Source organism: Antechinus flavipes, chromosome 6 (assembly GCF_016432865.1).
Source record: "Antechinus flavipes isolate AdamAnt ecotype Samford, QLD, Australia chromosome 6, AdamAnt_v2, whole genome shotgun sequence".
Taxonomy (NCBI): domain Eukaryota; kingdom Metazoa; phylum Chordata; class Mammalia; order Dasyuromorphia; family Dasyuridae; genus Antechinus; species Antechinus flavipes.
Genome location: NC_067403.1, coordinates 237,573,215 through 237,597,250, shown reverse-complemented (window position 1 = coordinate 237,597,250; position 24,036 = coordinate 237,573,215). Strand labels below are relative to the sequence as shown.

Genomic DNA, 24,036 nt, shown 5'->3' with positions numbered 1-24,036 from the left:
GAACCACTGACTTCAGAGGGTCCATTCAACTTCAACGCAGACTTTACAAGAATTCCCTTAACCAAAAAAAAAAAAAAAAACAACAAAAAAAAAAAAACAAACCTAGGAACACTGTGCAAAATATGCTGAAACACCCCTGAGAGTTAAAATAAGCAGTTCTCTTTCTGACATGTTTACACAGTTTTTACTTAAAGGAAAAGCATATTCACATCATGGAAATCATTCCTTCCAGGTTAATGTTAACTCATCTGTGTCTATCCTACCACTAGAGATTTGAAAAGATTTGTTTTTAGCGATGTTTTAAAAATAGCTTACATTATCCAGGTCTGGAACATCCAAGAAGTATTCAGGATACGCATATGACATTCCCACATTGTTCACTGAAATAAAACAAAAATATTAGTTGTTTTGCTGTCGTGTATTTTAAAGATTCTTGAGAGTAATGAAATGAAATGCAGCCTTGAAAATTTACAAGACAAAAAGCAACCAAAAATCAATGTCAGCAAACTAATTCTTCCTGTACCTTCAGATTGCTTTGATTTCCAATGACCAAAATGGAAGCTCTGAATAGGATGGAAACGCAGTATTTACTGTTTTGTCTTTTAAATGCAAACATCTATTTTTGGTGTTTCTTTGACCAAAGAACTTGAAATTTTTTCCAAATAGTAGATTTCTGGATTATCAATTACATCCTTGACCTGTGTTCTATTTATTTTACTGGACTTAGCTGAATTATTAAAAGACAAAGCCATCCTACATACAAGCATCTTCCACCTCCATCCCCAACTAACACTGTTAAGTGGTTCCTTGCCAACTTCACATGGAAGGGAAACATGATAGGCCTTAGCATAGTGGTAGATGCTAAGTAAATGTTTACCGACTGACTAGAGGCCGAGCCTCAGGAACGAGATTGTGAACAGTTAATGGGATCAGCCAAACAAGGTTCCTCTTATCAGTGGGATCTGGGTGTCAGGTACATGAATGCCTTTTTAAAAGAATAATGTAGGTTGGGGCCCACAGGATGTGGGAGATCTCCTCTAACTTCATCTCAGACCACATTAGTAGAATATCAATGAAGAGTGGGAATAACTAACAGAGATCTAAATAAAACCTAGTAAACAAAGAATTATTAGAAAAAGGAAAGTTTAAGCTGGTCTAAGATAATGAAATCATGAGCTAAATGCTGGTAAAGGAAAACTTGTGCAAGAAACCTGTCTGTACCAAGAGCAGCATAACATGATGGAACAACCTCTGAACCTGAAGACAGAAAACAGATCTGGGACCTGCTTCCACCTTGGTGGGCAAGACACCCGAGATGTTGAAATCTCAGTTTCTTCATCTGTAAAATAAGGGACAATAATCTCCTTTCATGGCTTCCGGGAGAATCAAAGTATCCTACACAAGAATCAAAGCTAGGAAATGACCCTGGGTGTCCATAGTCCAACCCTCTCCTTTTATAACAGGAGGAAACCAAGAAGAGACTTGTCTAAAGTCAAACAGCCAGTAAGTGGCAGAATGAGCCAAGATCTGAATTATATTACTCAACCCTGTCTTTTATAAATCAGGATCAAAGCCCCTCCTCCCCTCCTCTAAGCCCTGCTCCTAAAAATGAGGGAATTAAGGCCCAGGGAGATTAAGGTCACTAAAACAAGCACCAAAATGGGGATTTGAATCCCCTATGAATCATAAACATGAAGCTACTGCTGTTGCTACTACCTTCCAAACAAGAGCATGTGGAGGAGCCCAGGAAATGCTTTTCATTCAGCATGATGAAAGTCAATCACCAGAACTTCCTCGCAAAAGCAAGGTAAAATTCTTTGGACATAGCACTGCCTAAACATCAGTAAGCACGAGATGCCAAAAGACAAGCACTTGACCAAGGGTTAGGAGAAATTATTAAATTATTTCTAGCCTAAATTTTAGTTTTAGTCACTGAAAAGGATTCTACCAAATACAGAATCTGAATTCAGTTCTGGAAGAGCTACATGCACATCATACTACACAGAGCTAGACTTCAGATCAATCACACAGGCCAGATGGCCCAGGTACAAACCTGGGAAAATGCCTTCCCTCGTCATGTCTCTTTGCCTCCATTTTGTTATCTGTAAATGGAGGGAGCTGATTTAAAGGATCCTCGTGAGGGCCATCCCAGCAGCCGGGATGGTTCTTGTGAAAAAGCATCATCATATAAATCGCCCTCATGCAAACAGTACAAGGAAAATCCTCCTCCATCTGCTGAGTGGTGATTGCCTCCCTACCCTCCACACCTGCCCCAGGTTGACATCTTTTTCCTCCCTTCTTACACAGTCAATCTCTCTCACTGACTTGCTCTTCCCAAAGCCAGAACTTTTTCCTGTATGTTAGCAGATTCCTTTCCCGAACCCACAGGAAAACATCTCCTTTTGAAATGTCTACGGCCCTGGCTGCACGCTTCAGCTCCACACCTGGCTGACCTGGGGCAGCTCATTCAACCTCCCCAAGCCTCAATTCTGTGTCAATTCAAGGAATGGGCTGTCTAGACGGTCTCCGAAGTCTCCCTAAGTTTAAAATTAACGATCCTAACTTTTGAGACTCTGTAATTCCACGTGTGTGTCCAACTTTGCCAGCTGCGGTAGCTCTACAAACTTGGCAGGTGATCGTCCCAAGTTGCCATGATTTAAAAAAAAAAGTGGGCTATGATCAGCCTAGGGATGAAGCACTTCTCTGAATTTAGCTGGGCTGGCCCTGAGCTAATAGTCTACCACAGGTTGTTTCACAAATTATAAAATAACAACGCCAAGGCAAGTTCAACAATTCCCACTGTGTGGGCCTTGAATATAGCAGATGTTTATTTTCTTCTTTCTACATTTCCTTTCCCCAGGGAGGAAGAATCCTTGTTTTAATAAGCTTAGTTAAGCAAAATAAATTCCCCTTTTGGCCATGTCCAAAAACCTTATATATTTTTAAAGCTCAAAAGCAACGGTTAGAATTACAGAGCTGAAAACCGGAGGCATTATCTAAGTTTTTTAAACGTTCTTCATTTAAAAGATGAGAAGAAAAAGGTCCTGAGAGAGAGCTGGTTGCAGAGCTAGCTCATGACATGGCAGGCCCTGGAACTCTGGTCTCCCCAGCCCATGCTGGGGTGCTTTTCAGCCCACCAAAACGTGGCCGGGTGCCATTTCCCAAGCTGAATGTACACAGACAGGTTATTTCTTCAGTAACAAGCCATCTTTTTGGAACGTTCGGAAATCTAGCGAGCCCAACTGTTGCTTGCTTAAAAAGCACTTTCCCTAAGCCATACTGCATCCTTCCCCTCTTGCAGGAGGCAAGCCCGGCGTAGTTCTGCGTACGGACACTAGGTGGCAGCAGGAACCCGAGAGCGGGCAGCTGGCTCGCCAGGGGCCTGGGAGGGGGCGGCTGTGCCAGAGAAATATTGAGATTATAATTCCCACACATAGCTCGCTTAATCTCATGTCAAAGCGGGTGTGGGCGCTGCCATCCCGCTCTATTCTGGGCCTCATTACGAAAGGCCCAGGGAATCCCCCGAGTTGTTTTCACACCTTTTGGATTTGTGAAGTCTCTTCCCCATGGCAAGAGATTCAAGTGAAGGGGGGGAGCCCCAGAACTCTGCTGGCACCTCCCCGCTCCCCAGCGTGGGACCACAGAAGGGCTCCCCTCCGAGGCCCCCTTCTTCACTGGACTCCTGATCCCCTCCTCACGCCCTCCCCTCCCAAGTACCCTCGGATTGATTCGCTGTTCAGTCTATAATCTATTTTTGGCCCATCACTTCCACACAGAGATGTTGTTTCCCTCAGTAGAATAAAGCTTCTTGGAGGGCAGGGGCAGCTTCCTTTTTGTCACTGCATCCCCAGAGCCGGGCACCCAAGTGGCCCTTAATAAATGCCTGCTGACTCACTGAGGGGGGCTACTGCTGACTTTCAGCTCTTCCCTATGACCCCAAAGACTTCCATGATACATCTAACTTCTTTACTGCCTCCCTTCAAGTGAAGGGAGTTTCATCTCATAAGTTTATTGATTTATTTAGTCATTCCCCAGGTATCAAGTGCCTGAAAGTATGGTCATCAGCATGGTGGAAGAGACAGGAAGATGGATGGACAAGGCCTGGCCTGGTCCCTGCCCTCAAGGAGATAAGAGTAATCACCAAGAAGTTATGAAGCACCTACTATGTGCCAGGTTCTCTGTTAGGAGCCAAGGATACAAAGACAAAAGTGAACTCTTCCCTGCCCTCAAGGAGTGTTCATTCTGGGACAGGTTCACAAGTACAATAGGCAGAAAACACCAGAGGAAGATGTAGTAACTCAGGAGAAATCCCTGATCAGTGCAGGGTTCAGAGAGAAAGGAGTATCAGAGCAGGGCCTTCCAAACTATTTCGGATTCAGACTCCTAGAGCAGGGGAGGAGGTGTTGTCCCAACAAAGGTACTGCTCTCCAAGGTATTCAGGGACTTCCCTTGAAGCTGCCCAGGACATGTCCCAGCATCTCCACTTCTGTCTCCCACGAGGAGATGGCGGGCCCTTCTCCCTCTCCACTTGTTCCCTTCAGTCAGCTCCAGCAGATTGCCGTCTCTGCCCCCTGCACTCTCCCTCTCTCCAATCTCCAACCTCTCCATGTCCTGGCTGCTTCCCCACTGCCCATGAACACCCCTCATGGCTTGCCCATCCCCCCATGGCCACCACATTTTCTCTTCTCACTCTTAAATTCTCAGCAGTCGGGCTTCCCACTTCATCCTTCAACTGAAAGCGCTTCTTCCAAAGTCACCCACCATCTTTTAATTGCCAAATTAAACGGCCTTGTCTTGAACCTCATGCTTTTTGTGCAAGCTCTGCCATGATTGATGGCACCATCTCGGCTCTCTGGGTTCGCCACCTCCCCATAGCAGCCCCCCTTCGCTGTCTCGCCAGGTCACGCCAATTAACCTTAGATGTCTCCTGAAGCTTCGTCCTGGGCCCTCTTTCTCTCTCATCTTCCTTAGGGATCTCACTTGTGGGTCACTTACTTCTGGGGAGGTGCTTCACAAGTTGGGCCTTCCCTCAGCTCCAGCCCCAACTGCCTTCCTGGAGCAGCCCCAAGGACGCCCTCTCCCACCTTCGGGTCTAGAATTCTCTCTCCCTCCTCCCTTTCCCTCTGGGCTCCTACTACCATCAGTTCCCCCACAGCTTTTCTCTGTGCCATCCTCCCTTCTCTCCTGTACAAGCAGTGGTCTCTGTGTTCCCTCCCTCTTAGGAATGAGGCTCTTCATTCAGGGGTTTCCAGGGGGTCAGGGGCTCCAGGAGGATCTCCAACACTTAGCCCAGGACCCAGCTCTTAAAAAGTAATTGCCAAGTGACGCGGCTGGCCTGGCTGGACAACAGGGAGCATGGAAGAAAGAGGCAAGCCACAGGGCCGGGAAGCTGAGGTTCACACTAACAAGGGTCAATCAGCAAGCAATGAAGAATGACTGAGGGAGAGTAGGACCTTAGGCATAAACCTGCCCAATAACAGGCCCTTCTGCACCTTCAGAAATGGTCAAGTTCTCATCTAACCTACTACTTATCTAGGGAGCTCAGGCTGGGGCAAAGGAAACAGGGAGAAGAGATGCGAGGGGATGTGGCAAGCCCAGGAGAAGGGACCAAGAGGAAAGGACAGGCAGAGAACTGCAAAAGGACAGGAGGAGAGGGTGGCCCCAGTCAGAGGGAGGCAGGAGCCAGGAGCCGCACTTCCACCAGAGTCCACTTTCTCTCAGTCACAAGCTTTAGAAAACACAATACGTTTCCAGCTAATTTTGAAAAGGTTTATCATTTTTTTCCTATTTTTATGTTCATTCTCCTTTCTCTTGGCGGGACTAAGAGGGTTTTGTTCCTGCTAAAGTTCATCTGCTGTTGCTGGACCTCCCTCTTTCCCCCGTCCCCCAAGTCAAAGTTCTCTCTGAAAACCAGAAACTGGGAAGACAGTGTTGTCATCTGTGATTTTCCCCAGTGGTTAGGGTGGTCAGAGGCAGAGAAGAGCGAAGAGCCAGAGTGAGGGTTTTTTTCAAACAATCTCAATCTAAAGGCTGAGCAGAAGTGTGCTAGATGCCCCCTCATATGCCCCTCAGGTAAGAGATCATTCAGATTCACATGAAATAAACCTATCAAAAGGGCTACAGAAATGTTCTCGAAACCTTGGCTCCTCCTTCTATTACTTAGATCATCAGGATTTCCATTTCAGTCCCCTTTCAGATGATCCACCCTAAGCCAGCCTTAGCACTGACTGCTCTGGAAGACCAGAGAAACTCCAATCCAGGGAGAGTACCTTCCTTTACTGACTGAGAAAGAGAAGGGAAGAAATGCTTTAGCTTACAGCCCATCCTCCCTCCAGGCTTGTACTCAGGACTAGCTCTACCATCGCCCAGAATCCTTTTCATCCCAGAAGCTCATCCAGCCCTCAATGACCATGTGGCCCCTGCGCTGGATTGGATGGCTCCTCCTAGACCTCCCATTTGAAGGAGGGCGCCCAAGCCAGCCATGTCTTCCTTCTCCTACAGGGTGCACTCTAGACTTTTTCTACCATGCTCAGATACTGGCTTCCCCACCACCCCTTCAGCTCTCTATAAAAGAGCTGCAATCATCTTCCCCATCAGAATGTAATCTCCCGAAGGGCAGGGATTGTCCTGCTAGAATCTACATTCCCAGTACCAGATACAGAGTAAGCACTTAATAAATGCTGATTTAATTTTTAAAACTTAAAATAATTTAAGCTTCATTCATCAGGGATTGGTTTAATGTAATTTTTTACAAGTCAGCTGAATTAGGAGCCATCTACTTTGGGGGTTAATGGACTGATCTGATATTTTTAAGACCATGGTAAAAATAGCTATGTGAGGTAATTACCAAAATGACTCAGGTCAGAAATACTAGTGAAGGGATTATCCAGACAGTCCACCTTGTGTGGTGATTGAATTCACCACATAGATATTGCCCCTTCCTTCTCCTGCCCCTACTCCAGTTTTGCCCTCCATGTTGTCCCAACTGTCTCATGTCAGTAGAGTTCAGCGACTCCAGCAAAGAAAGGTTCTGCTGCCTCTTATTTAACATATTGCTGCAGCTAGCACATGTTCATAGTCTGACAGATGATATTTGGAACACTATGCAAAACATTTTGCAAACTTTACAGTTTTCCTACATTTGTGAGAATCAATTTCTAAATAAAAAGGAGTTTACAAGGCTTTAAATTTGCAGTGGCTTTAATCAGAATCTGCAAATTGAGGCTGAGTCAGAAGCTACACAATAGAAAATTTCCAGTATTTACTTCTAAGTTACTGTGATTTCCCCATAACAAAATTAAATGCAATTGGCCAAGCATAAACTCTGGTGGGTGAAGGTGGAGTAAAAGAAGGAAGGAGAGAAGGGAAGAAAGAATGGAATTGGATCAGATCATACAATAGTTCACAGCTCAACAAGGGACTACTTAGAACACGAATTATGGGTCCATTTATACTTGAGGTTACAGCTACCTTTGAAATAACCTTCTTGTTGTTACTGTTTTTTGTCCTTCGTTTTCAAAAAGTAGCATGACATCAGGGAGGTGATGCTATGACATGCAAGGGAATTGGAGTGAAGTGAGAGAGCACTGTGTTATCTTGCCCAATCAAAATTCTATAATTCTACAAATTATTTTTTCTTTTAATTTTTTAATATTTCATTTTTTATTACTTCATTTCCTAATGAATGAGAGGGAAAGAATACACATTTCCTAATGTATTCTTTCCCTCTCATCCACCCAGACAGCTGATCCTTCTAAGAATTAAAAAAAAAAAAGGGGGGGGGAGTAATGCAGCAAAACTAACCAAGATTCATCAAGTCCAGTCTTTCTTGATAGTAACTGGTGAAGGCCCACTTGTTCATACCCATAATTTCTTTCTTGGCAAAAAAGAGAAAGGTACCCACATCTCTCCCTGTCTCCTTCCCTCCCCTATGTCTGTCTGTCTCTGTCCCTTCCCTCTCTCTCTCTGGACAGGGGCTCAGTTTGATCACTATAATCATACATGCCATGGAGTAAGAATAAGTGTGGCAGACTGAATACAGAGCTACCCTTAAGCAGACCAAAGACCTGGGTTCAAGGATCAAGTCAGACAGCTCTACCACCCAGTTAAGCTCTTGGAGCTCCAGGCAACTTTAGAAAAATGAACTGCAGAGATGGTGGCTGGCTGCTGAGATGGAAGAAGCTTCTTCTTTGGAGGAAGCCTTATCCCAAATGAAGTCACAGGCCCACATCTGAGCCCCAAGAACATCTGTAAATTAGTGGCTCCCCTACATCAGTGCTATCAGCAAAAATAAGGCAAAGCTACAGTGTTTGCAAGTTTTAAGTTCTAGCATGTTTGTTTATTACCTGGGAAAGCCAAACTCAGGCTAGACTTTCCCATCCTGACACCCAGATGAGAAGGTAAGGCAGCTTAAACCACCCTTCCCAGCAGGCATGGGCCCCTACTCTTCCAAAGATAGCTAGCTCAGGCTCCCACAGGCTGCACAATAAAACCCCATGTTAAGCAAGAGGAGGCTTTTTCCCAGGGTAGGTGAGGCGGCTGGTCTAGGGTTACAGAAAACTACCTCTCACTCTTGGATCCACAAAAATGTCATATAATTACTGCTCTAGGAAGCAGAAGAACCCTCCTCACAAGTCCCTCATTTGACTCAGCATTCTTCCTGTCACTTGGACAGGATTTGGGAAGAGTAGGACCAAAAGCGTTCCTGTCCCTACCTCTGGGAAGATTTATTGGAAAAGAGACAGAACCAGCTCCTGGGCCTTTTAAAAGGATAGTCTTTTTATTCCAAGCACACCAGGGAGCACAGTGTTTTGCATGTTTTAAGGGCTTAATAAATGCTTTTTGAATGACTAAAAGTAAAAATTTCAGGCTGGGAGAGGTGTCTCACTCTCCCCTTCCCCTCTCTTCCTTAACCCCTCATGGCAATGGAATTGTTAAGCCCCACCCAAGTCTGCTCCCACTTCCTCAGGCTGCAAAATGATCTCTGCCTCCTTCAACTAAAACGCTTTCTCCAACTCAGTGTTTCTAATTTCACTAAAGGATTAACTCAAGGATTCTTAACCTGGAGACCAGGTTTTCAGACTTCATGAACTTAGATGGAAAAGAAGGCACATCTTTAACCAGACTAATGGAATTAGCATTTTCTCCAATTACTTAAAAGCATGATTCTGAGAAAGGCATCTACAGACTCCCACCCACCCAGGTTGTCAAAGGGGCTCAGGACACAAACAAGGAAAAGCAGCCGGAAGTAGAGCAGAAAGCAGGGGGAGAAAAGGCCAATGGAGCAGAAATTTCTGCTATTTCTGCCACAAGGCTATCTGTACAACCTCACACATGGCAACCAATCTCTTTTGAGTTTCACCTTTTTCATCTCTAAAAATGAAGCTAGCTGGACTAGATGACAGGATGGTAGTAGGAGGAGGAGGAGCAGGAGTAGCAATGATAATAATAATAATAATGATACCACCCAGGATTTAACTGGTGCTTTAAATTTTGCAAAGCTCATTCCATGTTAATTCATTTGATCTTCAAATTCAGGAATAGTTAATTTTCTATTTGTTTCTGATTTAAAATAGATAAAACCTCGCTTTTCAAAGGAAAACAAAAATCCTAGTAAAGGAAAAGGGCAAAGGCTACTGGCCATCACTGGTGGTATCCTTGATGTGAGGAAATCTTTTTCTCAATGGGAGGAATTCCACAGCCTATTCCAGATGGTCTTGCCAGGATTATTTCTCAAAGATTGTCCCCATTTGCAATTGATGTTCCAGAAAGTTTTCTTGCTGGATTCAATATATTTTGTCCCTCAAGCCTGAGGCTCTGTGATTTTGGAAAGCTATTCCTTTAGACCTGAGACATTAAAGATCTTTAAATGTATATTGCTTTCTTCACTAAGCTTGAAAATGACAATGTTTTTCTAAAGTCCAGAAAAAGTGTAATAGAAAGAGGGCTAGATTTGGATCCAAATTCTGATTGTGGGCAGCTTACTTCATCTATCTCTCTGAGTACTTTCAACTTTAAAATTTGGGATTTTCTAAATGACTTTACCTCATTCTTCTTTTTAAAAGGAATGTCTTTTTATTCCTAGCACACCAGGGAACACAGTATTTTGCATGTATTAAGGGCTTAATAAATGCTTACTGAATGACTAGAAGTAAAATTTTCAGGCTGGGGGAGGTGTCTCATCTGTGAAAACATTACATAAATGCTAACTGCTATGATTACTATTAGATTCATCCAGTCTATGCTAGAAAACCTCTCAAGGGGGGAAGCTGACCACACTTCCAAATACAGCCCACTCCACTTTCGGAATAGTTTGAATGGTTAATAAATTTTATTAGAAACTAACTATGCTCGTCTTCCCTTTTTTCTAACCATGTTCTTGTTTCTGCTTTTACATAGATTTTCTTACTATTAAGAAGATTTCCCTCTTACATCATGGCTGAATAGTATTTACAAGTTGTGTGACCAAAAACATATCATTTAACTTCATTCAAGTTCTCTCCTCGATATTGTCATCTATAAAATGGAGATAACACTTTCATTAGATCTTCCTCAAAGGATTATTTTAAGGCAAATGGAGTGTAAACCACAGAGCTGTATAAATTTGAACTAATATTCAATGGCCGTGAAACCAACTGATGACGTACTAAATCACTCCTCGTGATCATCCTCATTATGATTACTCCACCTATTTTCCCCGCTGTCTCTGGTCTCCAAAGGTCTGATTCTGGGGCTTCTAGTCAGGAAGCCTCTGGGGTAAGGGGGAAAAAAAAGTGGCTATCTATGACAACGGACTTCAAACAAGGTGGTAAATGAATCAGGAAGCCTTGTCTCCACTTTCTTGCCACCAGTGATGTTCACAAACCTCTTAACCTCTCTTCATCTCAGTCTCTTCATCTGTAAAATGGAAAGAACCACCACCTCCCAGGTTTGCTGTGAGATTCTTCTCATCAAAAGCATTTTGCAAGCCTTAAAGATGACGTGTCAGGCTAGTATTGTTGCTATTATCACCTTTACCACAGGCCTTCTGAAATGGCTTAGAGAACAAAGGCTTAATATTAGGATACAGATCAGTTGCCTGATCCCACCAGTGCCCGGCTTCCTCCCTCAAGCGGAGCCGCGCTCTCGTTGCCTCTTCCCGGCCCTGTTCACTATCAGATCACCATCACCACAGAAGGGGTGAGGGCAAGTAACAAAGAAGTGTCTTCAGGGGCATCCAGCTGCTGTCAAGGAAGAAGGCCCGTTTGTTACTGGGTATTCAGTGCCCAGTGCTTGTATCGAGTTTAAGCTAATTTAAAAAGAGAGTCCACCAGGCCATATATGCCACAGAATAAAACAGGGGGGCCAGTGCACACACTTTGGTACTCATACAGTAGGAACGGTGAGGCGGACTGGGGTCTAAATGTGGGCAGAAGGGACAAGAGGACTTCCCAGGGGTCAGGATGAAGAGCGGAACACACAGAAGACTCCAAGAAGAACCTTTGTTTGGCTTTTAAAACTAGAAAGTCTATGATATGGGCTAAGGCACTGGGGCCTGGTCTTCATTGACAGACACCTCCCTTACTCCTCGGTACTGGCCTGCTTCTGGGGTCCATTAAAGAGAAGAATGTATTTATTACAAAGTCCATGGCATTTTAGATTCAGCAGCAAGGAGGTTAGGAAAGAAGTACTCACAGGACTAAGCATGTCCTGCATTCTATTTGGTATTTTTCTCTAAATGAAATGCTTCAAGTGTGAGAGGAATCACCCCACAGAGTCTGTCTTTCCTTGACAGCTTTAGGAGTAGATGCTCTGTCTAATGAGATGAAATACTAAGAATTCAACTACAAATGAGAACACTTCAATTTTAAAAAAATAGAATGAAAATAATTTAGCAACAGAAAAAACAATCAAAATGGCAGAAGAGCAATTTTTTAAAGACATAAGTCTATATTCAAAAGCAGGTTCATATTTAAATAAATTCATGACATTCAAAATTCATAATAACCTCATCTATTGTGTTTATGAGTTTACTTCACCCATTTAAAGGTATACAGACGATAATAGTGTTTTTGTACTAAGGAATACAAAGCAAGTAGAAAGGAGGTTTAAATGACAGATTAAATCCAAGAAATATGCCAAAGATACAAACCTAAAACACCAATCTGGAGACCGGCCAGGTCTGTGCGGATCTTGTTATAAATATCAACAGATCCAAAGTCAACAGCAATTGTCTTGGTTTCCACTTTGAATTTTTCTCCTAAAAAGGAACAAAGAGAGATGTTTGAAAAATATACATACAGACACATAAAAAAGAACTTGAATTCAAATTCAGTGACATTTCTTTTAAAATTTTCAGACTGGATGTGGGTCTTGGAATATAATACCACATCCTGCACACATCGATATGTGCTATAGGTCTCAGTTTCTTCCACCATAAAATGAAAACCTTAGATTCAAGGACATCTGAACTCTTGCCTCTTCCAGCTGTAAACCTGTGACCCCATGATTTTTCAGTACTAGAGGGATAGCTTAGCAGAAAACACAATAACGAGCTAATATTGAGCTGAATTCTCAATAGCTGTGTCCCACTTTTCATGACCCCATTTGGGGTTTTCTTGCCAAATCCTTCTCCAGCTCATTTTATAAATGAGGAACTGAGGCAAACAGGATGAAGTGACTTGCTCAGAGTCACACAGCTGATAAGTGGTTGTGGCTGGATCTGTGTCTTCCTGATCCTAGGCTCAGTGCTCTACCCACAGTACTCCTAGCTGCCCAGCATGATTCTAAGTAACCCACAATCAGTGATGCCTTTTGTAAAATAAGGATAGTGACATCTACTTCCTGATCTTTAGATGAACTGTTTGAGATAACAGGAAAAATACAATTCACATTTAAATATGTCTGAAATATCACTGGGACTGAGGATTTTAATGAAAATTTAAGATTTCACAATATCAATGAGAAGTTATCCCACTAGTTGGTGGGGCCTATGGATAATTATCAAGCACCAATATTTAGTAATATGCAAAATTACACTAGGTCTTGAAGTCTGGCTAGGAGTTAGCAGTCACTGTCACCAGTGACCTAAGAGCTTTACAGAAACCCCTCAATGAATAAAGTCACTAACTAGGCAGAAAAAGTGCCTACAAAGTAGGGCTCTCCATAATAAAAGGTCCCAAAGCTCTCTCCTAGCTTGAAGAGTGCCCAATCAACAAAAACATTTAATAAGTGGATATAAAGAAAAACTGAGACTGAGTGGTGATACTCATGAAACCATGAGGGAAAATAACTTCTTTAAGCAAACCAATCACAGTGACCTCTATATTGGTTAGTTATCTTTAATAAAAGATAAGAGACTAGAATTTAGTTGTATTTTAAAATAATGTGAATAAGAAGTAGCTAGATAGCCCAGTGGATAGAACACCAGCCCACAAGTTAGGAGGACTGAGTTAAAATCTGGCCTCAGAAAATTCACAATAGCTGTGTGACTTTGGGCAAGTCACTTAACCCTAACTGCCTCACTCAGTCTTCTACCCATATGTGTTCCTTAAATTTCTTAAAATTCCTGCTTCCTTAAAAAAGGGGGAGATGGAGAAGGTATAAATGGCAACTTTTTTTTTTCATGTAGTACTTTATTTCCCCCAATTACATATAAAAACCATTTGTAACACTTTTTTTTTAAACTTTGAGCCCCAGATTCTCTCCTTTCCTCTCTCCCTACCCCTTCATCGAGAAGGTAAGCAATAAGAATAATCATGTTGTTGAAGAAAACAGGCACTCCCTCCAAAAACAAACAAAAAATGTCAAGAAAAGAAAGTAAATTTTTACAAAGTATGCTTCAATCTATATTAAGATATCAGCAGTTTTTTTCTCAGGGGATAGAAAGCATTTTTTCATCATAAATCCTTCAGAGTTGTCTTAAATCACTGTATTGCTAAAAACAGCCAAGTCATTTATAGCTGATCATTTTACAAAATTGTGTTACTTTGTACAAAGCACATTTCACTTTGCATCAGCTCATGGAAGTCTTTCCAAGTTTCTGAGGATATCCTGCTCACCATTTTTTATAGCACAATAATATCCCATCATAATCACACATCACAATTTTTTCAGTCAGCCCCCAATTTCCAATTCTTTGCCCCCAGAGAAGAGCTAGTATAAATATTTTTGTATATATAGGTCCTTGTCCTTTTTTTTTTTTTTTTTTTTTTTTTTAAATATCGTTTGGAATAGAGACCTAGTAGTGGTATCATTGAGTCAAACAGTATGTATGGTCCTCTGGGCATAGTTCCAAATTGCTTTACAGAATGGCTTAACGGTTCACAACTTCACCAACAGGGCATTAAGGTCTTATTTTTCCCACATCCCCTTCAATATCTGTCATTTTTTTTTTGTCCAATGAGCCATTTTAATAGGTATGAGGTGATACCTCAGAGCTGTTTTTATTTGATCTTCTCCAATAAATAGTTTGTTAGAACTTTTTTTTTTCATATGGCCATAGATAATTTTGATTTCTTCATCTGAAAACTATTTATATTTTTTGATCATTTGTCAATTGGGGAATGGCTCTTACTTTTATAAATCTGACTTGGTTCTCTATATCTTTGAGAAATAGGGGAAAAGATGCCCCATTCATCCACACAGGAAGAAGTAACTCTCATTGAAAAAGATTCCTGCCTTAAAGTTAAAGCTGGGTCATGAAAGACTTGGATCTTGGTTAGAATCAATGACAAGAACGAATCCTGGAGAATAATTTTTGCAAGGGCTATTAATCAGCTTGAAGACATAATTGCTGCTTTAACACAATCTATTCCTACTCATAAACTGGAAGCCTAGAAAACATGAGGACAACCTATCTTTTTTAAAGTTGCAAGTTTAGAGAAAAATGCAAGAACTGGATCATTTGAGTATCTTTTGCTCCAAATTATAGAAGTCATACTGACTCTCAAAAGCTGGAAGGAACTTTCAAGGTCATCCAACATGGGCCCCAGAATTCACCAGCAGTAAAGAATACTCTCCTTATTGTGTCATCTTCCTAGGAAAAGTAATGAGGAAAGATTGGAGCATACTTTTTATTAAACATAAAGCTTTTGAATCAGTTTAAAACTAATAAAAAATTTTCAAAATGATTTTAAGAAAAACAAAGTATCTTCCTAGGCAAAACTGCTAGGTTGACAGTTTTCAAAAATGAATAAATTTCCAACCTAGGGATAAGATCTATGTACTAACCAAGGAAGCAAAATATACACTTTTATAATCTACATTTGGTAGACATAGTTAAATTTTTAAGACTTAAAAATTACATAAAATGTAATCAAAGAACTAAGAATGTTATTGAATCATGAACCCCCATAGAAGTCTATCTACTTGTTCTTACATCAAAAAAATATAATGGCTTCTGGAAGAAAGTAGTATGGACTATATCTGAATAATAATGGGGGTTCCTAAATCCTTATGTCCTAAAAGTTTTCTTTTGTCTGGTTTTGCAGTATACAACTCTGTGAAACAGAAAAGACAACTATTATTTTCATTATCTTGACTCTACAGATTAGGAGGTAAAACTCTCAGAGATTCTGGAGAAGTGAACAGAATTATCTAGGATCACACAACTATCAAATAGTAACTTGTGACACAAACCTGGGACTCTGGACAAGTACTACTCTTGCACCAGTCCTCAGGTGATCAGTGATTTGGCTACACTGTTTAAAGTGAGCTTTGGAACTCACTTTTTGGAGATTCAGAAGAAGTAGGAATTATCTTTTACATATCCCTGTAAGGCACCTACAGGTTATCACAAACTTAGGTATGAATATGTATGAAGACATCTTGACCTCTACAAACAAGAAAGCCATCTATCACCTGAAGTAAGATGGCTGGGCATTCTACCACTTATAATGTAACCTCTATATTAAAATGAGACCCATAATCTTGGCTCTCCCTCTGACACTGTAGAACCCAAGGCGAATCACTTTTCTCTGGATCCCAGTTTTTTTTTCTGTAAAAGGGAAGTTGACTAAGATGATTTCCAGAATTATTTTCAGCTTTAACTATTACCACGCATTGCTATGAAAAGCTCTGAAAGGAGTACCATGCTCTTCCTCGTCTCAGATCAAGTTTACTAGGACACATTTATTAAAGAAGATCTAGGCTGGGCATTTACCCAGAAGAAGATCAAAAAGAGAGAAGAAAGTTCCCATGTGCAGAGGTCACCAAAACATTCACAACAATGCTTCTGTGGTAGCACAGAGCTGCCAACGTAGTAGCTGGCCATCAAACGTGGGATGGCTAAACAGATGACGGTTTATGAATGTGACAGGAGCCATGATGAAAAGAGAAGCATGGGATGATTTACATGAATTAGTTCAAAATGAAGTAATTAGAACTAGGAAAACAGTAGGCCCAATGACCACAACAATGTGGCAAAATCCCTCAGCAAACAGAATTTGTAGCCACCCCAGGGCATTAGGGAAGGATCAAGAGAATGCTCAGGGAAGGAGGAGGCAGCCACTGACACATTTGGCAGTGCTTACTTTGGCTCAACTGTCTTTTCTCTCTCTTTTAAGCTTTGTGACAAAAGATTTTGTTGTTCAGACATTTCTTCTCTGGCTCACTTTTTACAGATGAGCAAACTGGGCTAAACAGGGTTAAATAGCTGTCCCAGAATTACACAGTTAGTGTCTGAAGCCAGATTTGAATGCGGGAAGATGAGTCTTGCTGACTCTAGGCCGGTTCTCTGTCCACTAACTGCCCCATGATCAAGAATACCCACCCTCCAATCTTGACTTTCCAACCACTATATACACACTACAATGTCCTGTAAACATTTTAACTCCGTTCAAAACAACTCATTATCTTTCCCCACAAACCCTCTATTCTTTCCAACTTCCCCTTTATTGCTGAGACTACCACTATCATCCCAAGACATCTGGACTCCCAACCTGGGTGTCGACTTTGAACTCGCCCTCCCCTTCTCTTCTGACCCTGTTAAATCCACGATGGAGTCTAATCTTTTGTACCTTCTCTTAAATACCCCCCAGCCCTCTCTCCTCAGCCACTACCATCACTGCTGCAAATCCTGGACTGCTGGCTGACACCTGAGCTCTAGACTCTAGGTCTCTGATAGAGACTCTAGGTACTGATGATGGAGCAGGAGAGCCAATAAATTAGTAAGTTTGTGGCAGAGAGCTGTCGCTAGTCTGAATGGTTTGGTTATCAGAGTCACTTCCATTTATTGTCTGTGTTTGTTTGAATGGGAAGAGGCAATTCCCAAGAAAAGCGGCCCACAGTGAATTGTAGTATGACCTGCTGAAGGTCTCAGGCCCAGTAGACAGACATTGAAAGCCTGGGCAGGGATGGAAGGATGTATGGAGGTATGGATGTATGGATGGACAGACGGACAGATGGATAAGAGGAATGAAGAAATAAATAAGCATTCCAATATGCAGAACACTGGAGATACAGAGAAAAGCAAGTCAATCCCTGCTCTTGATGAGTTCACTTTCAACCAGAGAATAGTACATAAGAACTCTCAGCCCCAAGTCAGTCAGAAAGACCCAGCACTCTTTGCAACTGCACAGCAGATGTTAACGCTTCTATGGCGGTGTTTCCATGGCTAAATCATTTGAAGGTGCTGAGAACTTTTACACAGAAGCCACTGGTGGCAGCAGTTAAACCCATTTCACCACCCAGCTTGTCCTGTTGCTCCAGCTGGGCCGCCTTGCTTTTCCCAGGGGTTGGAGTCAGTGTTGGTCATGGCAGAGATGGAAAGCGTCCTGATTCTGACACTTTCCCAAGGTTAGTGGCAAATACCTGTGTCTGTGCCCATGCTTTCTGAGGATACATCAGTCCTGTTGTCACAGTTCTGCTCACCTGTTTCTTTGTCTGAAGGGTAGAATTGATACCTCCAGGCTAATACAGTTCTAGCATAGGGATAAACTTCCCTCCCACAGCAGACAATCAGCTAGGAATAGAAGCAACGTTCCAGCCCCAGCACTGGTAACTGGAGAACAAGTCAAGAATTAGGTGAGATAAAACTGTCCCTTTCCTTATTCTGCCCACTAAAAAACACATCCTTACAATTGAAACTCAGAGGGAATAATCTAAATGTTATTTATAACCACAGATCTATAGCACAATCGATCATCACAGGCCTCAAGCCACTGCCAGCCCCTGGGCATGGGCTGACCCACTCGGCTCTGGGGCTATTTTTAGTTCAGGGACTCCTGAACTGGGTCAAGTAAGGTCTGAAGTGAAAAGCAAAAAATGGTCTTGCGGTTCTGGGATCCCCAAGAATAACCCAAACCTGCCAACTTCTATATTCAAGCTTGAACTTGAAAAAAACTCATGAATACGTGGCAAGTGACCTTTGGTTTCAATACTCTTCTCACTCAGCTCAAGTCCCCCCTTTCACTTGAATTTTTATGTGAACCAATACAAGTCAAATCATCTTTGTAATATTTCACTTTTTATATATTTTCCCTAACAGATAAGCACTCACTACATCAGAGATGGACATTATCTTACTGCATTATTGGGTACTTTTAAAACTTAATAAAAATCTCATAAACTGAGATTTAGCTCAATTCTCCAACGTGCGATTCAGGGGGTGAGATTTTTATACCACAAGGTTAAAAACAACAACTTGTTCATGCCCCCTGAAGACCAAGGCTGCTTAGGCTTTGTCAAGTACACACTCCCTCCAATGTACTATCACTCCCAGGCCTGGGTTCCCAGAGAAGTTCCACAATCACAGTTATACCCAATTTTCCTCAAGAATCCTATGGGTTAATGGGACAATATTATTGCTTTGTTATGAGAGAATATAGCCTCCCATTCACAGTTCCCTTTTCTTTGAAGGTACGTCACTACAAAGAATGGTGCAGAATACGTGGCCGCCCGCTTCTCCATTTCTCAGAGACTTTGTGATGGGCGCCAGCATTTTCCTGGTTTGATTTGCCTCACTAACAAGTCAAAGGGAATGTACCCATTTCTGATTTCTCCACGTCATCATTTCTTATTGATCCTCCTGTCCAAAGCAATCAATGCTTACACTATTTTGAGCTGTGCTTTGGTACTTGTCTTCTTAAACTTACATTATTTGTCACTGAGTTAAGTTTGTCACATACCAAGAAGCAGTAGTTTGCCACTTCCTTCTCCAGTGGATTAAGGAGAAGTTACCTGGCTTGCCCATCATCACACAGCTAGTAAGTGTCTGAAGCCAAACATGAAGTCAGGTTTTCCTGACCCGAGATCCAGGATTTTATCCCCCGAGTCATCAGCCATCTCCAACTCTGCCATTACCACCCAAAAGATCTGGTATTTAGGACTATGCTCTTCTACTATCAACATTCCCTTTTTACTTCTCTGTGAGGCCTTCAAAGACATTAGTCTGCCATGAATTTTCAGCATAACATGTTTTCCATAACAGAAGTGAGGAATACTTTTTTTACTATAGAATGAAGCAGTCTCACGTTATAAACTAGGTCCCCAAATGTACGTTATCAATTCACAACACATCAAATCTATAGGAACTGACATAGACTGAATCAGCAAAAGCAAGAAAACAATATATACAATGAGTGCAATATAAATGGAAAAAAAAAACACAAATAAAACTCAAAAGAGAATGTAGCAAAATTATAAAGATCAAGCAAGATACAAATGAAGAACCCCCCCCAACTTACTCTTTGACTTCTGTCTCAAAGCCCAGCATCCTTTTCACTATATTATATTGCCTTCCATTTAAGTAGTGATAATTTTCTTTGTCTTTTTAGATTTTAGAAAACATTTGTTGGGGAAATGATCTATCCCAAAGACTCTGAACAAAATAAAAAAATAGGCTTTGCCTCAAATTTCAAACAAGATTCTTAATTCTTTAATTTTATTTCTTGTATTTCTAAATATCTCTAAAGTATTATCCTAAATGCTCAATACATTTTTGGGTAAAGGCAAAATGAGCCACAAAGATATAACTGGAGACAAGGGAGAGGAAAGAGAGGGAGATCCTGTACTCAAGATTCAACATCATGTGGGTCCAGGGCTTGATCCATCTGTAGGTGACATAAAGAAATGCTTGCCACACTTTAAGAATGAGGCAACAGTGTAGAGGGCTGAAACTCCAAAAAGGTATGCTTGAAATAGACAACTGAGCACTTAAGGCTAATTACCCATTCGATGTAAGACAATGACTTTATTAGCATAAATCTGGATAAACGGTTCTTCTCACTGTTGGTGCTTGCTGAATGTTTGGTGTTAATATAATCGTAGGCAAGATTGGAGGGGGTAGGAGGAGGGAAGAGCCAGAGTCACTTGGTGGCAGGAGGAGGAGGAGAGAGGTGGTGACTCTGGATCCGGAATCCAGGAGACATCTTTGGCAAGTCTCGTGACAGCTTGCCTGCCTCCTTCACTTCTTCCCCTAAAGACCAAGGATTTTAATTTATCCTGACTCTGGGTAACCCTGAGGCCCTCCAGGGAGCTAGCCCCTACACTATACAACAGGGCACCCCCCACAACGCCACTCTGGGTAGCAGAGTCAGAGGCCTTTACTGGAAGACAAGTAGGGCAGTTTCTTGGAGAAGCTTCTCTTCTCTACTAGAAAAACAATGGTGAGATGTCAACCCAAATGCAGCTTAGGGCAAAAGCCTAATCCAGCACCCACTGACCCTCCTAGGCCACTTCACTCTGACAGATCCTGCTCCTTACACAGTTGGTCCTGAAAGTCTGCAGTGTGCTCCCTTTCTGTCTCTCTGCCTCTCTTTCTCCCCTTATCAACATATCCCAGAATCCCTTCAACTCAGCCATCACCTCCTAAAAGAAGTCTTTTCTAATTCTCATAGTATTCTCGACTTCCTTGAATTATCTTCAGTTTATTAATCATAATTCAGTTTATTATTACATACCCAGTAGATCATAAGATCTTTTAGGACACGAAGGGTTTTTTTTGTTGTTTTTGGTATTTCCAATAACCTATTTATAACAGGCTTTTAATAAATGTCTGCTGAATTTAATGGGTAAGCAACATTTGGACTCAGAACGAGAATGAATCACATATAACATTCCCAGATCTGAGCACAGGGTACAAGTTTACAAGGGAAGTATTTAATGAATATTTGTTAAATGAATGTTAAATAAATAACTAAAGAAGAAGCGATATGATTGTTAATCAGCCAGCACTGAAGGAGATAGATGGACAGTATTGGACCTAGCAAAAGGCGGGAGCCGCCCACATACAATGCCTTAAGTTCACTTTAGCCTGCCCTTCTGACTACGTCTCCAAGGAAGTTTCAGGAAAGTTCACCTTCTTTTCTCTGTAAGACAGAGAAACATGCAAGTCAGCACAAGTCTTTTCCAAATGTCAGACACAGCCCCACCTTGTATCACCAACATTCACTGGAATTTGAACTTCCCTGGTAACTGAAGATAATCTGAGCTCATCAATGACACAACAAGTATTGGCCACTGAGCAGTCGGGAAGGTAAGGCAGTTTGGAACCTGAAGTGATCCTAGATCTGCTATATGGTCCAGATCACAGAACCAGGAAGCATCAGTCTGGATCCATCTTTGTGGTAGAACCTTCAGCACAACTTCATCTCTGAGTCTCCTTTCTATCACCTCTCCCAGGGAGAGCAAACACACTGGGAAATAAGCAAAGTATCATCAAAACCAGAAAGGGCTATACCAATGAATTTATCATTTTTCCAGTATCCACCTGCTTAAGATAATTTCACCTATGAAAATATCAGCTGAGCATGGGAGTAAAATTAGCAAGTATAAGCTCCACTTCCTAATTCTGCAGCACAATCTACTTTCCTAAAATTGTAAGGGCCCTCTATCATGCTCCCCACTCAAAATTACACAAACTCCAAAATTTTAAAAGTCCAAATTGTCGTGGGAAAATAAATGTCTCGAACTGGTTTAAAAAGAACTACTTGGCATACTTTTAGATTCAGAAGATGTTGGAGCTAGAAGGAACCTTTGAAACCCAACTAATTTAACCCCTTTGTTTATTTTATAGAACAGAAAGTGATATGTAGTGAATTGTCTCAAAACACACACAAAAAATGCCACAAATAAAACTAGAACCCAGGCATCCTGATGCCAGATTTAGTGCTCCATTCTATTAGTACATTAATTTGATTGTTTCATCTTATTTAAAAAGGACAAAAGAGAACATTAAAGCTATTTAACAGCCCTTCCCTAATTTAAAGTTAAAAAAATTCTCATAAAAATGTGTTAGCCTGAGCTGCCCATAAAATGCAATTTATGATGCAGACCTCCATCTGGGGTTCACAAGGTGCAACAGAGCTTCGGAAAAATATCCTTAGGACTCTGTATATCTTTGTATGTACAGAACAATTACTTCTAGAAAAGCTCCTGAAGCAATCAAACAGAGAATAGCAAACATAACAAATATAGAGCATTAGAAATGCTATTTTATGCTGGTACTGAATGAGCTGCATTTACTGCTACCATGGAGTGAAGAAAAAAAAATAACCAGAAGAAAAAAGGAAGCATTACTGCAGCCATTAAGTATCAGAATATGGAGATAAAGGAGGCCATGGTGATAGCATGGACAGAGTGCGGGGAAAGAGAATAAGAAGATGAGGGTTATGGGACTGGCTCTGTCAACTAATGAGAACAAAGCAAAAAAAAAAAAAAAAAAGAGCCAAACAAAACTGATCCCTTCTCTCCTTAACATTCTATGTTGTAAGACCATGTGGAAGTATGTTTAAAATGACATACATGTATGACCTATATCAGACTGCTTGCTAGCTTGGGGAGAAGGGGAAATAAGAGAGGAAGAAAGAAACTATTTAGAACTTAAAATCTTATAAAAGTTAATGTTGAAAATCATCTTTACATGTTAATTGGGAAAACAATATACTACTGAGAAAGAAAAATTCTATGTTGTGTTTTCTAAAGTCCTTCCCAGTTCTAACATTCGACACAAAATGTTCTAAGGTTCTCTCCAGCTAATTGTCTATGTTCTATGGCCCCTAGCAGCTCAAACATTGTATGTTTTAAGTTACTCTGAGCTCTAAAACATTACATTCTATTAGAGTTCTATTTTGCTATTCCACTAACTCTGATATTCATAATTTCATAAATGAAATTATTAAGCACTTAATATATATCAGGCACTGGGCTAAATGTTATAGATACAAATATAAAAAACCATACAGTCCTTCTTGCCACAGGGCTTACAGTCTAAAAGGAGAAGACAACACATGTACTGGAAAAGAGGCCAGGGAGGAATGCTTTTGTCTGCGAAGTTACAGGGACTAGCAAAAGGAGGCACAAGGCAAACTGTTGATATGTTATACATCATTTCAATATAGACACTTCATTCATAGAGAGCAAATGAGACCAAAACGTTACTTTCAAAATGTCTTCTACTTCAAAAATGTTAGATTCTCAGCTCTGAGAGCCCTCCCAGCTCTAAATCTATATACCCTGCAATAGGATCTTCAAAGTATGTCACTTGCAAATGAGAAAACTGAGGATCCCAGAATGAGGTGACTGGGCCTAAGTTCACAGCAAAACCAGAAGCACAATCCAGTTTCTCTGACTCCTCTTTCCAGGCCAAATTACACCCAAACTGGTCTTTCCTTATTCTTGTGAATCAACAAAAAAACTAATCACCAAACATTCATTGAGCAACCACTACTTGGTAATCTAAGTGCAATAGTTTCAGGATTCTTTAGGAACAGACAGTCACAGGAGAAAATAATTTTCTGGAATTAAAAAGTACATCAAAAGAACAAAGATTGTTGCTTTAAGTTGATGGATTTTTATTATTCATAAGAGAAATTTTTCAAGACCTTTTTCTTAAGATATTTTCGGAGATTTTTTTTTTCTCTTAAGATTTTCACCAAAGTCCTTTTCCTGACATGGCAATAAGTCAGGATTTTGAAGGAAATGCCAATGGAGCCCAGTTTTGAAAAGCTCTAGTCTAAGCTGGAAAGACTTCAAATATGGGCTTAGTCATGGACTGTACAGCCAGGAAATCAGGGAGACTTGAGTCCAAATTTTACCTCTGACATTTACTAACCATGT

At 41.2% G+C, this 24,036-nt stretch overlaps 1 protein-coding gene across 1 annotated transcript in view; it reads right to left on the bottom strand.

Moving 5' to 3' along the window:
* The window catches only part of HSD17B12 (hydroxysteroid 17-beta dehydrogenase 12), a 132,302-nt gene that overhangs the window by 39,163 nt on the left and 69,103 nt on the right, over positions 1 to 24,036 (bottom strand). Inside the window, exons 4-5 of the mRNA XM_051967473.1 lie at positions 12,131 to 12,238; positions 316 to 380 (exon numbers count right to left, since the gene is read on the bottom strand). Coding sequence (XP_051823433.1) covers positions 316 to 380; positions 12,131 to 12,238 — 173 coding nt within the window. The remainder of the gene's footprint in view (positions 1 to 315; positions 381 to 12,130; positions 12,239 to 24,036) is intronic.